Source organism: Diabrotica undecimpunctata, chromosome 8 (genome assembly GCF_040954645.1).
Source record: "Diabrotica undecimpunctata isolate CICGRU chromosome 8, icDiaUnde3, whole genome shotgun sequence".
In the NCBI taxonomy this organism is placed as follows: Eukaryota; Metazoa; Arthropoda; class Insecta; order Coleoptera; family Chrysomelidae; genus Diabrotica; species Diabrotica undecimpunctata.
Window position 1 is genome coordinate 27,217,271 of NC_092810.1, and position 19,236 is coordinate 27,236,506.

General features: G+C 32.1%; 1 protein-coding gene across 1 annotated transcript in view; it reads left to right on the forward strand.

Moving 5' to 3' along the window:
• LOC140448743 (uncharacterized) overlaps positions 1–19,236 on the forward strand; it is a 107,341-nt gene that overhangs the window by 85,961 nt on the left and 2,144 nt on the right. The window contains exons 16-20 of the mRNA XM_072541854.1: positions 4,849–5,037; positions 9,541–9,687; positions 12,695–12,867; positions 13,151–13,268; positions 13,695–13,812. Coding sequence (XP_072397955.1) covers positions 4,849–5,037; positions 9,541–9,687; positions 12,695–12,867; positions 13,151–13,268; positions 13,695–13,812 — 745 coding nt within the window. The remainder of the gene's footprint in view (positions 1–4,848; positions 5,038–9,540; positions 9,688–12,694; positions 12,868–13,150; positions 13,269–13,694; positions 13,813–19,236) is intronic.

The following is a 19,236-nucleotide window of genomic DNA, read 5'->3' on the forward strand; positions in this document are numbered from 1 at the left end:
TTTTTACGGTGAAGTTCTTATTGTTACTGTTCTTTCTACATTTTTAATTTCCATACTCTTTAATCTTTTTTCACTTGCTGTCTCCACCTCAGTTTAGGTCTGCCTATGGTTCTTTTACCTGGTGGTATTCATTCCATTATAACTTTTAACAGACTGCTCTTCTATTTTTTCATTATGTGTCCATTCCATCTAATTCTTCATGCTTTTATTGCTCTAACCATGTTCTTTTCACCCATCCATACTACAAAATGAATTGAAGACTTTTTTAATGAAATGTTATATAATATATATATATATATATATATATATATATATATATATATATATATATATATATATATATATATATATATATATATATATATATATATATATAAGCTAGGTTCCTATACAGCCCCTGCCGCTTCTTGCATTTCAACCGCCATCGTTTTCTGTCCATCCATTCATCTTCTTTGATGGCTCCATCACTCATTATGTGCTGTACATTTTCTTTACAGGTTCACAGGCAACTGAAGGCCTTTCCCTTCTTCTTCTTTGTTGTGGTATGTAATTTAAAGCTTTCTTTGGCCATCTATCTTCATTTATTCGCTTCACGTGACCATACCGCACTAGTTGTCTCGTTTCAATTCTGTCTACACTGGAATATACACTATTTGTCCTCCTTCTAATATCTTCATTCCTAATATGATATTTTTAGATACACCACACGCTCTCCTTAGAAAATCCATTTTTTCTACTTCTATTCTTTTTCTATCTTTTTTCGTGATCTGCCAAACTTCTGCCCCATCATAAGTCATAATAGACTCTACCAAGGTTCGATAGATTGTCAATTTCGTTTCTTGTCTATTATCTTTAGACCATAGTAGAGAGTTCAGAATGTTTACCACTTTTTTACTGCTGCGTTCTGTTTACATTACATGTTTTTTATTTCTAATTTCTAACTCTGGATTTTCTTCATCATCTCCTATTTTAAGATATTCTGTCTTTGATATATTCATATTGAGGCTTCATTTGCCATATTCTTTTTTAGTTTTCTAAACATGCAGTCCATGTCTTCCTCATCATTCGCTACGACTACTCGATCATCTGCGAAAAATAAAGTTGTTAGACATTTACCTCCGCCTATGTCTATTTCCATTCCTGATACTTGTTTCCTCCACTGCTCTAGCGATGATTGAATATATATTTTAAATAAGGTCGGATATAGACAACATCCTTGTTTATTCTATTATCATTTTATATATAAAATTAAACTCAAACGGGATTTTATTGGTTCCAAAGTTAGGCGCCTTTAAGGTAAAATTTGAAAAACATTATCTGTGGTTATAGCGTATCTTCTTTTTCTTCTTAGGATGCTTATTCTTGTTGTGACTGCTGCACTTAAAAGTTTGGTAGTAGTGGAGGTCTAAAACCCCCCTCGTAGGAGAGTGAAAACGCAAAAAAATCGGTTTACCAAGAATCTGTAGGTCTTATAAAAAATGTTTTAAATAAAAAAATATTTACAAGCACTTTTTGAGTAGAATGAACCGTTCTCTTGGAAACAACGCTTGAAGCGACCGTCGATTTTAAATTTCAGATACGCGCGCGAAATCAATGTTCAATAAAATATGTATCAGCTCGACGGTAAAAATTCGACAACTTTTTTGATCCAAAATATCGACAAAAAACAAGATTCATTTTAAAGGCTTAGAGTGGTACTTTCGTATGCAGTTTTTGTGTTTTGCCGAGAATAAACTCAGTTTTTATAAAGGTGTTAAATAAATAACTTTCACTTTGATTGACCAGCCGTAGTAAAATTTCCATTTTTAGAGATTAATCTTTAAAACTTATGACATAACATTTCAATTTTGAGTTGTGGCAGCAAACATGAGGTATTTGACATACGAATAAAAAGCGCAGAATTTAAATGTTTTACATTACAAACGATCACATGTCACGGAAAATGTTTCTAAGAAGACGGTTTTGGGTGTAGTTTATAGTAGATGTTTGGGAAAGTATGTAGTCTTTATTTTTATATTTAACATTTTTTTACTGTCTTTTACTGTATTATTCTTGAACACAGTTAGTCTTAGTTCAAAGAATTTGACTTCTTTTGTTATTTTTGGAAAGTATTTCAAAGCGCCCTACAATAGAGTTGATTTATGGGATGCACTTGGCACACAAACTATTGACCACCCCGTAGAAGTTGTAGGTGCACATTTTTATGCTTAAAAATGCGAAATATTTCCTACCGAGACAGCGTACAGTAAGCACGGGACGTCCCTTTTTTTTACACCTCGGACGTGCTACCAACGCTAATCCACTGGCTACGAATACATCAATATTTCAAAAGGTGAGTCTATGTTCTTCGTACAGTTAACAGTAATGGGTTAAAGCTAGTCAATTCTCGTAATTTATTCACAATTGAATATTTGATATTTTTGCTACTTTTACTTACAGTCAAAATATTGCATTTTTTCTTCATTATTATTCTAATATCATTTAACCAGCGACCTCTTAAGTTTTATACAAAACCGTAGAAGTTTGGTATTTTAAAAATAAACCTACTAGTGTAATTGAAAAAAGAAGCTGTAGACGTTTTTGATAGTTTGTTTGTCAAAGTTTAAATCCAGCATTTTTTAAGCATATTTCAAATGCCTTACATTTGTTACCAAAACTTAAAACTAAAATTTCATGCTAAAGGTTTTAAAGGTTAGGCTCTAGAAATCTAACTGTCATAGTGATTAATCAAAGAAAGGGATATATTGTATTAACATCATGATAATCTATAACCTAATCTAAACTCTTTATATTTAAAACACATGTTGATTTTTGTCGATAGGACACTTGAATCAGAAGATATCGAATTTTTACCGTTGAGCTAATACAAATTTTATTGAACATTGGTTTCGCGCGCGTGACTGACATTCAAAATCGACGGTCGCTTCAAACGTTATTTGTGAGAGAACGGTTCATTCTACACAAAAAGTACTAATTAACATTTTTGTTTAAAATTATCGAAGTTACATATTTTTTTGTACGGCGTAAAGATTTTTACTAAATCGATTATTTTGCGTTTTTACCCCCCTACGAAGGTAAAAATAGTAAACTTTTTTGCATCTTTTTTGGGGTCCCAATATTAATATCCTCGACAAAATTCAGCTTGTTCGTATGATTTTTAGAGGTTCAGTGGCATTTCCGTCTCTGACGACTGGAGTAATACATTTTTTCTTCAAACGTCAAATAATGATGACATTACTTATCTAACTTGATCCTGTCAAAGTTTGATGTCTCCGCCGGCAGCAGTTTTTTTTTCCCATTTCTTTACGGCGGAGCGAAAAATTGTTGTCATGGCAATAATATGAAACATGTCACAAAGCAACAATACAAATGTCATTAACAACAATTAAACATCATTTTTATTTATAGTAATATTAAAAGTACAATTAGTTAATGAGGCATTGTCAAAATTGAAACCATGCAAAAATGTTCCCGACTCTTGATACGCATTGGTAATTGTTGATGATACTGATGGTCAAGAACAACTTTCAGCAATCATTCCCGATGTTGGCGAATCATGGGGGTTTAAAATTTTTTAAGCATTATCGTTCTTATTTCTTATTGAATCCTCTATATATCCTTCGGCAACCGTGTTTGATTTCCAGCCCCCATGTCGTTTGAGGCATTCTAGATTTCCTCCTCCATCAATTAAAAGTGTTGCTGAAGTTCGTCGTAAAGAGTGACCCGTGTATGCGCTTGCATCGTTTAAATTTAAATAACTAGCTATTTTTTGGGCTACTGCGCTGATCGAATGTATTCCCATGACGCTTCGGTAACACTTTCCATTTTGGTACTTAATAAAAAATCGGTTTTCTGTGAAATTTTCAGGCCGCAGTGATGCATACTTTTTATATAGTTTAATGTAGTTTTGACAAATTATCGTAAAAGATCTAATTTGTCGTGTTTTACTGTCTGGGATTTTGATAATTATTACATTTTCTTTATCCTCAATGTCCACAGTCTTCATTTTTACCATTTCGTCGCATCGACAGGCGCCGGTAACCCCAATTAACAAAACAATCTGAAATATTTTTATAATTTAGTAGAGTATACTACATGCTTTGCAATATAATTTTTTTTACCTTTAATCCTAAATACAACTTATCTGGCGCTTCAAACAAAAATTTATCAAACTCGTCTTTAGTGAAAACTTTAGACTTCTTTGCAGTATATCCTTCGCTTGTTTTTTTCAGAAAGGCACGTAACTTTAAAAATTTGCTTATATCCACATTTTTTCTAATAACTAACTCGGATTTTATCATAGAGTATCGTGACCACATTGTAGAAGATTTCCATTTATTTTCATTTTCCATTATATTAAAATATGCCAGTAAAACGTCTTCGGTAACTTGCCGTACTCCTTTTGTATCGCACCACTCTTGGAAGTGCTTGTACGCTAACCGATACTTTATTCCGGACTTGGAGGGCCCCAAACGTGCTACTGCATCATTAGCCGCGGACTCAATTTCGTTTAGGTTTTCCATTTACGCACTAAATTTGCGCTTGCGGTTGCAACAACAATAAGCTGTCTTTAATAATTGCAAACAACTGTCAAACAACTGTAACCAGGGAGACGCAAATCCCACCGACGACTTAATTATTTTAATTTCTAACATCTAGACGACTTTGATAGTTGTCACAGTTAATTTCGAGTAAAAATAGCGTATGAATTCTACTATTTATGGTTGAAAATTGCTACGTTTGAAGAACAAATAGTATACTTTATTCGGCAAAGAAGCGACTTTTCTTGACTTGCCCTCTATTACGTCATTTTTATATATTTTTATGATATAAATTTTTTGCTTGTAGGTTTATATAGTGGAATCATCCAACAAAGTGGCTCGCCATTAAGTTCGGTTTTCGTTCCAACAAAAAATCGTGAGCAGGCGTTTGAGTTTGGAAGAAGAATAAATAGTTCATTTACTTCTAGTAAATCAAGTGATTTATTGAAACTGTTACAAGAAGCATCGGTGTCAGATATACTCAATCAGCAGGCAAGTACTATGTATTTATTAGAACGGTTTCTCCGGAAACGACTTCAGGAATAGTCATTGGGTAGAAAAAAAGTCAAAATTCAACATATCAAACTTTCTTTTAGTTCATGGACATAAGAAAATGATCAAATTTTCATTAAAATTTGTAATCATTTTTATATACGTCTGTGTCTGGTCAACAATTTATTTGATTGTTCTTTTTATATAATTCACCTCACCTTTATAATATACTTATGCTGCTGGTCTATATTTTATTTGTTTGTTCCTTTTAATGGTTTCAAGGTTTTAAGACTTGCACAGCGATTTATCAGCAGTGTGTATGAATAATTGTGCCAACAATTTGATTCTCAGCGCCTCCATCGACCGAGTTACAAATTTTTTTATTAATGCTAAAAACGGAGTACATCGTTTTCGTATGCGTTAATGTTCTGTGAACGTCTTTATTCATTGGTAACTCTTGTATGGTGAGCCCTTAAAGTTTATGACTGATGTGATACAATCTTAAACACACCCTAATAAAGTTCAAACCAAACCCTTCTTTCAGTGCGGTATTAATTTTGACATTATATGGGATTTTAAAAATGTCGCGAATCATTTCATTACATTTTAGTTGCAATTTGGAATAAACACAAATCAATAGTGTTTATTGTATTATTTCTGTATGCCGGAGGTAAAGGGCACTATGTCACAAATTTGTAATTTTACAGGAGAAGCGTTTTAAGTTTATTTTTGTGTTTGTTTATTCACATGTTGTATGTTAATACACATTATGTCACGAACCCTTGTCTAGTTTATTCTTCAGATTATTAACTTTCAAAATTATATTATTTAAAACACATATTGTGATAATAAACTTGGTTTATTTTTAATAAAAGAAATTAAAACACAATGTAGTGGACATAGTGCTGTTTACCTCTTCAAGATCTTTTGGGTCATAGTACAAGATGTATACTAAAAATGCATTATACAATGTTAAACTTTAATTTGTTTCTCCTTCGTGACAAACATAACAGGGTAAAGTATAAAACTTAATATTTGTTTACATTTTATGACCGGAATACTGTTAGAATACTAAATGAAACATAATATCCCTCATGCATCAAAAACTTCCTCTTCATCATCTTCTGGGTAATCACTAGCGTTGTTAGATGTAGGTAAATTTTTATAAAATTGATGACATACAGATGGTAAATATGGTAGCAGTGACATCAAGTCATCGAACTTTTGGCGAGAAATCAGTAATAAGTTATTAGTAATAGGCAGTAGAACGTCTGGCCATGTAATTTTTTTACTTCTTTGAAATCGCATCATATCAAGTTCTTTGAAATTATTATCATCAAAAGAAGTTTTAAAAAATAGCTTTCCTATAGCCTCTCGACGAACTTGAAGATGAACACAGGCAGATTTTAATTTGCCAATCCCAAGGAGTCAGTATTGTCATGTTTGGCACTCTTTTCCTTTTTCTTTCAATGTGACCATGAACAGTGTCTGCTTCCATATGAGTATGGCTTTTTAACAAAAACTCTTGATCTTTTTGCTGAATTTGTGGGAAGGTCTTCAAAATCCAGAAATATGGCATTACAATAAACGTATTTTTATTTTGACCACAATAGTTGTCCGTCCATATGGTTATTTGTTGAATAGTAGTGTCAGGTATTACACTATTTGCCCATTTTAATAAACACGAAGTCATTTCTTTTCCGCCACGAGCTGCTTTACTTTCATCCCACATCATTCAGTGTACTGAAGAGTCGAAGGAATCATAAATCGTAAAATTAAATGTCCACAATTTTCTCTTATAAAAACTGATGCTGTTTGTAATCAAAGGTGTAGTTAAGCACTTCCGGAGATCACAAGTCAAAACTTTATATCTCGGATTATCCGTGGAAAGTTTAATATCTCGATTTTTTAAATAATATCTCTTTTTTGACTCTGCAAGAATAACTGTTATATTATTTCTTGGCTCTAGATTTAGTTCATTCGTGGGCCTAGCACTAAATGAATCACAAACGTCACATGTGTTTGTACCAGGTAATTTAAAGAAAATATTAAATTGTTTGTTAAACACATCAGAATACAACCAGTGTTTAGCAACCAATTTTGAATCAACATTATTTTCAGCACAATAGGTTGTATAAAGTCTGTACATATTCTTGATATTTAATTCTGATCCCAAATATTTTTTGGCGGTTTTTTCTCTGGTATAATGGCTCTCATAGTTAGAGGATGATGAAATATGTTTCTAACATTTTCAATAACGTTTTATTGCTAGGAGGGTGCTTCCCTCTTAGGTCTGGTTGTACCAGACCTCCTTGTTCTGTCTTTCGTAAAACGTTTACAACCACTTTATTTGAAATATCTAAAGTATTCAAAAATATAACTTTGCAAACGCCAACATTCTAATACGCTTTTGTTCTTTTCCGGACATTGAGTTTTGTTTTCCTAGGTTACACAGCCTTGTCCGAATGTCGGATTCGTTTTTAACCGGCTTGTTTAATACTGAATTTATTTTGTAACTTCCTTTTCTTAATTGGGTTCTCATTTACATTGTCGGTATTTCTACTATCTTCGTCATTGGAATTATTACCAGTACTACATACTTCATCATCGGATAGAGATCTTTTTTCAATTGATCATTTGGTTGTTCTCTTAACTCGTGACCTGTTCTCTTATTACTGATTCCCGCCTTTAGCTCTGGCGAAAAACATCTTAATTTTTCGTCAGTATCACTGGGAAAATAGTCCATCCTCTGGAAAAAATATCTCTTTTCAACAAATCTTTTTCAAATAATGAAAAATAGTTTTAAGAACACGTTATTCCGTAAATGCCTTAAACATGCCAATATAATTTTTCATAATCAAATGTTATTCATTCAATGCAATAAATGTGAGAGTTTTAAAACAAGCTATTAAACTAATCAATTTTTTAAACTAAATAGTTTTTTTTAAAACATTTTACACTATTCTACATAGTCCGTAAATGCATACAATATTTATTAATGAAAACTAAGATTCCACAGGAATTTAAATTTAGTATATTTTTTCTTAAATTTACAAACTTTATCTTAAGTTTACTCAGGCTAATAAATTGTCTCTTTTGTTTAGCTCGAAACATAACCTCTAAAATATAATGATATTATCTTACCTGTATTATTTTCATTTTGTTGTCTTAAACCTAAATTCAATATTTTGGCAACACGTGAATGTTTTCTGCACTCCATAATCAGTTGTATTCACTTATTATAATCACTTATTTACAGCATATAACTAAACAAAATCTGAAATGTAAACAATCAATTCCAAGGCACTATGTCTAGATGATACTGCAATGTTAGCAATGTATACAGAGGTATAGGGTTTCATGTCCACATGGTGCCCTCTGCCTCTAAACAAAATGTGACATGATACTTTTTTTAAAGTGCTTATCTTCGTTATTTTATAACGTAGGACATAGTGCTTTATACCTCTGTGTGGAGAATTAAAAGTTCATTATAACTGCAGTATAATCCCAATATTGACAAAAATGGACATAGTGCACTTTACCTCCGGCATCAATTTTATAAAAAGCTCTGTTTTCTGATTTATATAGTCGTATATATTGGAAGTTTCGGGAACTAAAAGGGATTATGCAGCAGTGATTTATTTTATAATGTATTATATGTTTTTCCAAAATCAGATTTTCTGCTCTTTGACTATAATATACACATTACACATTGTTACTTTATGATTTAATACTTGTATCAAAAATTTGTGGCGGTGAAACATCCAATATCGCGAGACGTCCCTGGACATCGGTTACTCGAATTTCATAACATACAAATATTATCTGTTTGAATTTGCCGACGGACGAAATATCGTTGGACACGACTATACTCTATGCCACATAATACTACTATTTATTTGAATACCTGACCTTGAATACCAACACTGTCTGCCAGATAGAGAGGTTACCTAATATACTGTAATGCTTACTTTAATATATTTAAATTCTACACTAAGACACAATGAATTTATATCGTTTATTTATTTACCTGTACAAATATATTTATTAGACTAACTCCTTAAATTAAAATTGCCTAGATCTTCTAGACTCCAGTGGAAATCTCGCGACGTCGGAATATCTTTAAAAACCTTCTGAGAATTGTCTAGTAAATTCGATAAGGGGCGTAGCAAGGCTGGTGTAGCAATACCTTTTTGCTATTTCTGGAGTTAACGCACTTCTTTCATTTTTTAATATTTTAATGATTTTGCTGACTATTCTAGGGTATTCTATTTTTTTCTATCGGAAGCGTTTCATAAATATATATTTAACTATATTACTATGTTTAGATATGCACAATGATGTCTATTTTCTATTATTTAAAGTCAATGGAGCTAGCGACGAAGCAATACTACTCTGTTAAGTCAGAAGTTTAATAATTCTTGTTATACAATAAAAAATGTTAAAGACTATTCAATCAACAACGCAGCTCAATATTTAAGCAACCACTTACATATTTTTCAGGCAGCTACTCGATGGATTCCAGTTATGGAAGAAGAATTCAACGATAAAGCTTTTGTTAGTGGACCAATGCACAGTGCCATTCTCAATGGCGAATTCAACTTTGTTCCTGTCTTTATAGGCATTAATTCTGAAGAATCTTTGTTTTTTGTGGGTAAGTTGTTACAATTGTTTAGATACATGATACATTCTTAGGATTTGCAACTAAATATTTGCAAATGCATACCAAAAAAATAATAATAAAATGGCCTCAAGAGATTGTTCAGACAGTTGACTGAATTTATGTTTTCATTAGTATTTTTGATTTTTCCAATTAACTTCTTCAATACCTAAAATTACTACTAATTATTTTAGTAGTAATTATTTCTATATAATATTGAATCTAGTACGATGATTTTGATTATGACTAAGTCCGCCCTTATTCATTAATTACAAAATCAGCGTTACAGAGTGTCAACTTGCCAAGACCATGGAATATTCAGCCAGTTATTATGATCTGACTAATTCATTCATGGTGGAAAATTAATCACAATATTATTTTAAAATAAACAATTAATTTACTGAAGATTTACTCGAAACATAAAATGATTCAAACGCAGATATTTTTCTAGAGAACAAGCAGAACATGAGATTTATTTTCTCGTCCAAAAACCTCGTTTTTGATTCGAAAAAACGTTGCGGATGGATTCTGTCAAGGAAACTAAAGGAAGCACGTGAGGTGCTCGAGTAATGTTGTTATCATAGAACGTAAAAACTTTTTCAACCGCTAATTTATATTTCCATTTTTTAATTATGTATGTTACCTGGCGAAATCTAGTGCTATACTCCAGCAAAGAAATAATGAAATTGTCGCTAGCCTGAACCCTCGGGAATGAGGGAAGGTGGTCCAGTCGCACTATCCATAGCTTGATTGGATCGGAGCAGGTAGGGGTCACGGTCCGTGGATATATAGATCGTATATGTCCAAAGATAAATGGGATTACCTTTTAAAATAAAATGCAATAAAAGTTAACTAATGCTAAGAATCTGTAAGAAGAATGTGTTGATTAGTCTTATAAATAACTAAGAATCTGAAAGAAAAGTGATTAGTTATTACACCTAAGACTAATGACACAAAATAGAAAAAACGGGTGTGGCAGTCCAGTGGGACTGCCGGTAGAAGTTACACTTCTATACACGCATTCGCAGTTATAAATTTATTTGGGAGTCAATCTGCACAATCATTACATATGTAATGCTATAGGTAACACATAGCAGAAAGAGAAACAGAATTAATAACAACTTACTAACAAATAATAAACAACATTTGACCTGTAATAGGAGTATAGTAAATGAAGGATTGAATCAATATTTTGATGAAAATGTATATTTTTATTTTCATATATGTATGAAAGGAGTTGAACGCAAAACTTTTTTTACACATACTCTGCAGTAAAATTCATTGTTTATTTTGTTATTAATATAAAAATACAATACAATACACTGCAACATAATTCAATATAATAATACAATACAAATTAAAATGCAATATTCATAAGTATTTAAAAATGACAATAATATACATAACTTTTCTATTTACGCATGTTTAATTTATCAATCTATCAATAAACAACAATCACATGATACAAAATGTTTACACAAAGCAAGTTATTAAAGTTTGGAAATTTTCTATTTGGAAAATATACTAAGTTATTTTGCACATGAAATATTTTAAAGTCCCTAAAGAAAAAAAATATTAGAAAAATTATTAAGTCCGCTTGGGAACTTAGACACCTGAAAAAGAAAATTTCAAAAGTCGCTGAAAATAAAATATTATAAAAATATTATTAAAAAAGTCCGTTTAGGGACTAGAGAAAATCTGCAAGAGAAAATAGAAATAATTTTACAAAATTATTTCAATTTAAAAATGTCCGTTTATGGACTTATTTGATATTTTTATCAAATAAGCTAAGTTAAAAATACAAATTAAATCGAAATAAAATTCCAAGTCGAAAAATACCTGTAAAATAACGATTAAATATAAATTATTCTAAGTCCAGCTAGGGGACTTATCCTGCTATATTAACGCTATCCTGCAATAAAAAGGATAGCGTTTAGGTAATAAAGTAAAAGTCGAGTTTTTGGGAACTAAATCAACCAGAAGGTCCCTGATGCCAAGAAGGCTGGTTCCGCGGATTTCTGTCCAGACCAGAATGAATTTTGGCAAGTAAGCAAGCAATTTAATTAAACCCAGCCTGTGAGAAATATTCATCCCTAAGAATTACGTTAGGGTGTAACAATTCATTGGAGCGAGGTGTATTAACTCGAGTAAAAAACAGGAATCACTGCACCGCGCTCCAATGCTCCAGACCATTCCTTTCCCCCCTATAGCACGCTGATGCGCGATAGGGGCACAACTATCAGCCAAATGCTCTTCGTGTGGAGGTCCTGAGTAATAGAACCCCAACATGGTTTCCTAACCAAATGCAAAGCTCAGGATAGCGCATTGTCGCTATATTCCTGTTATCTTAATGTGGCTTATCCGCGAACTAAAATTGCTTACTTGGCCCTCAAGTCTCCGCTCTGAGCCAGGCTCAGTTTGGCGACTTGGTGCTTAAGGGGTTGGGCCCTACGTGTTCGGGTTTTTGGGTTTTTGTTAATTTTTTTTTGTTGGCTTACGCCGGTTTTTGTTAGTGTTTTTTAATTTTTTTGGTGGCCGAGGTCGATTTTTTGTGTATTTTTTTGGTTTTTCTTTGTAGGTAGCCCTGAAACAAAAATCAAAAAGTGCAATATCTATACTATGACATTGAAAATATATAAAGATATCAAACAATAAAATAATATAGAGCTTGTCCTCTTTAAGGCAACCGGGCCCACGTTGTATTTGGCGATTGTCCACGAGTGTTTTTGAGCTACAAACTGTCTTCACTGTGCATTGTTGTTGTTTTTTGAAGTGATTTCTCTCTGGTGTCTTGTTTTTTATCTGGTGTATTTTTATTTTCTCTCTGCTTACGACGCGTGATTTGTGATTTATAGTTTCATCTAATATTTTCCAGACTATAGTAATTAATTAATAAAAATTAAGTTCAGCGTTGATCAGGCATGTATTCACAACAAAAATTTAATAAGCTTTTCAGTTTATATAATTATTAATGACCAGTCTTTTTATATCAATTTTTTAGATAGTAGCAGTGACGATTTTAAAGAAAAATGTAAATATTTAGACGACAATCCAAAGGAAATTGTCTCTGCATCTTTCAATGTAGATGAAGATGTTAGAGAATATGTTGGTGAAGCATTAAAGAGGCTCTATACCAATTCATCGTTTTTGGAAGACACTCTTGCATGTATAAAAGTAAGTAACTTATATCAGACCTTTTAATTTTTATTTTTTTATTGAAACCATTTTTATTGTCTAGTCCAGGGCTTCCCAAATTCCCAGTCGCGACACACTGGGGCGTCGCTGCGTTGTCCTAGGGGCGTCGCCTGTCATCTAGATGTAAAGTTATGACGTTTTAAATAAAAATGGTGTACTTTTTACGCCTTAGCACCACTTAAGGGTTAAAACGTATTAGTATTGCTATGACTTTAATACGATCTACAACTAAATGATCTAATGATCAATTTATTTGCTTCAGTATAACAGCGACGAAGTTTTTGGACGATCGATAGCACGTCAAGCAGAAGCTGCCTCCCGATATGTTCCTGTATATATGTATCAATTGTCTTGGTATAACAAAAGTAATCCCCTTCCAGGTAATATTCCTTTTATTTTTGTTTTATAGCTTCTGCTTTTTAAAATTGTAGTTTTTACTAAATAAATTTTTGGTAAAAAAATAGAAATTGTAAAATAAATTGATAAATTTCTAAATCATGAGTTGCTTGTAAAATAAAACTGTTTTTTTTTCATCCATTAAAACAAATAGGAAGTATAGAGAACTGTATCGTACCATGTATTGATGATTTTTGTTAATTTATGTTTTAGATGATTTAAGTCATTAAATCAGTGTCACTACAATCATGCAAAAAATATTAGCCATAACCTAAAAAAATCGCAAAAATAACCTCTTACGCAGTGTTGCCAAATTAATTAGTATTTTAACATTTTGAGAGTTGATTTCAACTTTAATTAGGTATATTAAGAAACTTCTTAGATTACAATTTTGATAATAAATGTTTTAGGTGTTGAACATGCAGCCGATTTATATTATATGTGGAACGTAACATTCGACTCCACTACCCACAACGATGCTCTTCGCAAACCTATACTTAAATGGTGGACTAATTTCATTAAATATCAGTAAGTTTCATCTTTACATTGTTTCGGCTAAACTTTTTTAATTATACTTTTATTATATATACTTTTAGATCTTATGCAACCTACTATACAGTTTCTAACACTGTAAGGACGTTGTTACATTGGCGAGGTCTAGAAAAAGTTCAGCCCTCTGTTTCATAAGTTATTCCCTAAATTACTAAACTGGACTCACAAAACTGTTGAAAAACTAATCTAATTAATCAGAAAGCTCGTAGATGAGGCTCTTCTCTGGTTTAAGGAGCGATCTCACAGAACGTGGAGTGGCGTTTTTCATCGGCGAAGAGAAATAAAAGATACATAATAGAAAAGACAAAATATAAAGACGGGAGCCAACACAACGTAAAATAGCGAATGTCTTCTCAATATTTGTGGTTTACGATCCCTGTGATAGGGAAAAACTGTGTATTTATGGTTGGTGCGTGCTATCCCGTTGTTTTTCGGTAAATTGACTCCGGTTTCTCCGCTTTCTTGACCACAGTAATTTGATTGCCGCCTTGGACTATCCAGTATATAACCGGTACAGGATCATTTCTTTACCGTTCCAATCCTGTAATGACTTAGCTTAGCTCACCTGTCCTATATATCTGTAAGAACGTTCCCTATCAGCCAATGGGGCATGACCTTCATGAAGAATCGGAAGCTGATGCACCGCATGTGCAACCCTTTAGGTATAGTCTACATAATACATTTTAATAAGACTCAATGTAAAGTTTATAAATGTTTCACTTAGCTTGTACCAAAATACTCTTAGGATTGTACTCTTGATATTAGGTTTATGCACGTGTGTTTTTTTCTTTTTCTATGACTGATAATCTTCAGAAAACTTCCACGAAACCAAATCTTAACCAGTAAATCCATCAAAATTCCAGTTTTCAAAATACTCCAAAGAATGGCAGATCCAAGTATAATTCCACACGTAAAATAACTCTAAAAATTTAATAGATTTAGCAACAATTCAGATATATATGATAGTAAAAAGTTAAAAGAACTACCAAAAAAACACACCAAGCAACAGTTTTTGATTTCCGCAAAAAGTTTTTAAGGACAGGAGTTATAGCCCTTTATTACTACGTGCATGGAATGTGGAATTTATTGAAAAATAATATGAAACATATTAAGTAATACTAAATAATGAAAGAAACTAAGCCAAGACTAATTAATCTGCTATAGGATAATAATAACAGCAAACACATTACATTTCTTGAAATTAGAGAAAATGATAACTAAAAATGTACTAACTACCACTAAACTGAAGGGTTTTCCTCGCAAAGCGGGGATTTCCGACTTTAAAGTCGGATTTCACTATAAAACATACAGAGCAATAAAAATCAATCTGCTTCTGATGTTTCTCGTCTAAGTCATTCAGTGACATTTGAATTAATAAATTCAATTTAAGTATACAGGGTGAGTCATGAGGAACTTTACATACTTCTACCATATGTAGAGTCCCTCAGGGAGCATATCATGTGGCCACTAAAAAATGTCAACTCCTCTTCTTTATTAATTAACAGGGTGATTTGTGTAATTGACCATTTATTTCATTTTACTGTAGTGTTTATACGGCTCATTTGATTTTTTTAATTTTTGCATGATACAGTACACTACTATCAAGCATTCGACTGGTATTAGCTAAACTAAAAAATTCCAGGACTGGCTTTGGAAAAGTTAATTTAGGGATTTGTATTAAATATTACACCCTGTATATATTTTTTTTAAAATGCAATAAGTGATTTTCAAACTACATAAATAGCCAATGAAAACGACATATGCGACAATGTTGTCGCACTTTTATTAAATTTTTAGTAAACGATCAAATCTTACCAAAAATAGAACAACCATAATGGTAATTAAAAGGTAATTAATTTAAACAAATGTTATAAATTTCAAACATTTTAATTGAAATGATAAACTGAGTCACTGTACAACAAAAAACAGTAACTACTAACAATAACGAAGAACAATTTAAAAAAAAACTAAAAATATGTACATAGTTATGATAAACCCATAAATTAGAACTGGAAAAGATACAATAATGGTAACAAAATAAAAATAATTCAAAATAGATTTTCGAAATGGAACCCTGCAGCCTGTACACATTTTTGTTGCCGAATTGTTAATTGACGTATTGAATTACGGATACTCTGGGGATCGTTTCTAATAGTATTACAACAATGTATAATTCTATCAATTAATTGTTGTCGGTTATTAATACTCACTGCGTAAACTAGTTGCTTCAATCGTCCCCAAATATGGTAATCAACGGGATTGAAATCAGGGGATCTTGAAGGCCACGAAATAGGACCTGCACGTCCTATCCACCTGTTGCCATAAACATTATTGAGATGTTGTCTCACTGCCAGTAAAAAGTGTGGGGGTGCCCCATCATGCTGAAAATACATCCCTCGGATAGCAACGTTCGCGTTGGCAAGCAAATTCGGCAAAATATTTTGTAGAAAGTTCATATAGACCTGTCCTGTTAAAGGACCATCAAAAAAGTGAGGACCTACTAATTGGTTATTTATAACACCAATCCACACGTTAACCGAAAACCTTAACTGAGAACGACGTTCTCAAATAGCATGGGGATTTTCTTCTGCCCACACATGTGAATTTCGTGAATTATTTATCCCGTCTCTGGTAAATTGGGCTTCATCTGTAAATAGTATCCTGTATAGCGTTGGTCGATTATTGTTAATCCATCTACAAAATTCCAACCTATCGATCTCATCTCCAGCATGTAGTCGCTGAACCATTTGAATGTGATATGGGTATAGATTATTTTTTTGTAAGACTCTACTTACTTTTGATTGAGTAACATTGAGTTCTCGACTTACTTGTCTAGTGCTTATTGTAGGGTTCATAGTAACGGCGTCCATAATGTCATCTTCCTGCGCTTCATCTACATATCGCTCTGTTGTTCCACTAGGAAAAGTGCCATTTTCTCGCAAATAATTAAAAACTGACCCAAATGTTGGATGACTGGGAGTTCGACGATTAGGAAATCTTCTGCGATATTCTCTACTAGCAGCCCTACCATTCCCATTACAGAATCCATAAACAAATATTATGTCTGCATATTCTGTGGTCGAAAACTGATGTGGCATTTTGAACGAAAGTAACAAAAGCTCTACCAAAACTAACACAATGTAATTAACGTAGATATGACAGAAGAAATATGTATTCTTGTACACATAAATAACAATTGTTGATAATGACAATAATGACAATGGGTATAAAATATCAAGAAACGTCAAACGGTCAACGCCAACTTTCATTTTAAACTATTTTAGATTTATTTTTATTTAGTACAGTTGATGCAATGTATTATTATTTGACATAAAATTTTAATCATTTACAATCAACAAAAACTAACACATACAAAAGGTTTGACTTTTTAATTAATTTAATTTATTATTTATCGAAAATAATGCCCCAATACGATCTATGAGTAAAAATTTAAAATTGAAAAACAATTGATTCTATCGTAGAGATAATACAAAGTGACAGTAAAGATGTTAATTTTCTACGTATTAGATTATGTTGTAGGAACTCATTTTAATTAAAATGTTTGAAATTTATAACATTTGTTTAAATTAATACCTTATAATTTGATACTTCATTATGGTTGTTCTATTTTTGGTAAGATTTGATCGTTCACTAAAAATTTAATAAAAGTGCGACAACATTGTCGCATATGTCGTTCTCATTGGCTATTTATGTAGTTTGAAAATCACTTACTGCATTTTAAAAAAAATTTATACAGGGTGTAATATTTAATACTAATCCCTAAATTAATTTTTCCAAAGCCAGTCTTGGAATTTTTTAGTTTAGCTAATACCAGTCGAATGCTTGATAGTAGTGTACTGTATCATGCAAAAATTAAAAAAATCAAATGAGCCGTATAAACACTACAGTAAAATGAAATAAATGGTCAATTACACAAATCACCCTGTTAATTAATAAAGAAGAGGAGTTGACATTTTTTAGTGGCCACATGATATGCTCCCTGAGGGACTCTACATATGGTAGAAGTATGTAAAGTTCCCCATGACTCACCCTGTATAAGGCACAACTCCTAAAAAATAACTATCAGACTCGGAATTATCATCACTGAAATCACTACTACTGTTGTCCTGAAGATTAATTATTATTTGATCAAAAACTAAATCTAAAACAGGTTCCTACTCCCTAAAAAACTGTTCGAAACGTTTATCATGTTCACATCGTTTTTTCCACTCTTCATTTGGAAATGAAGTCGTTTTCTCAAAAACGATCCATGGAACTAAATTTAAAGTCAACATTTTTCCCAGCCACGTATTTCTTAAGAAATGCCCACACTTATTCTATGGGATTGAGATCTGTATAGTACGGAGGCAGTCTTAATACCAAATGATTACTATTACCCAGTATTCTGTTAATTTCATATACCTTAAATCTAGGTTTATGCCTTTGTACAATGCTGTAAAGATTGACTTTTAAAATACCTTCTGAAAAAGGCAGATTCTGTTGTCTTAGCCACTCTTGCAAGACATTTTTCGTTGAACTCATATAAGGACATTTTTAGCTTGCAGGTTGTAATAAGAAGCGTTGTCAACAACTAGTACACTATGTGGAGGAAGATTGGGAATAAGCATTTCTTGCAGCCGTTTTTTATAATTTTCGTAATTCATTTTACTGTGATAGTCCAATGATTTTATGTTTAATTTAAATTTAAACAAGCATTCTTCACAAAAAGTTCTCTACCTGCATTTACTATTATTAGTCTCTGGTCTTTTGAAATCGAAGCACATAATCCCTCATTGTAGTTGTCATTCTAACCTTTCGAGTGAGTATGGGAAGAATGAATGTAGGTTTCGTCCATGTATTTGATAGGTCGGTTCTCTTCTCGATATTTTTTAATATCTCGAAGAAAGTTTCTTCTTAATTGTTGGATTTCTGGTTTCTCCCTTAAAAGTTGTTTATTATCTTTTGTTTTTCTCCAACGAAACCCTATATCTCTCATTGCTTTTTTTTCAAAGATTTATGACATCCATTTTAGTTGTACTCAGTGACAAATTTTCTATGGACTCGTCGTAATGTTGGATTATTTTTTTTTGGTAGTACAAAAATTAATTATAAATCGAAGCACACCTTTATCGCACTTATCTCACTTATATTTTAAAGCTGACCGATTTCTTTTTTTATTTGGAGTACTAAATGATGATGATGTGCCTTCTTCGATGCACTTCATTTGACAAACTGTAACTTCTTCTAGTCACCCAGTAAATTAAATATTATTATACTAAAATATTATATAAAATTTATATTATTATCAGATGACGCAGATAAAGACCGATACAATGAAATGAAGAAGAAAACTAGAAAGATAATAATTATGACCCCCAAAAATGAGATATGGGATAGAAG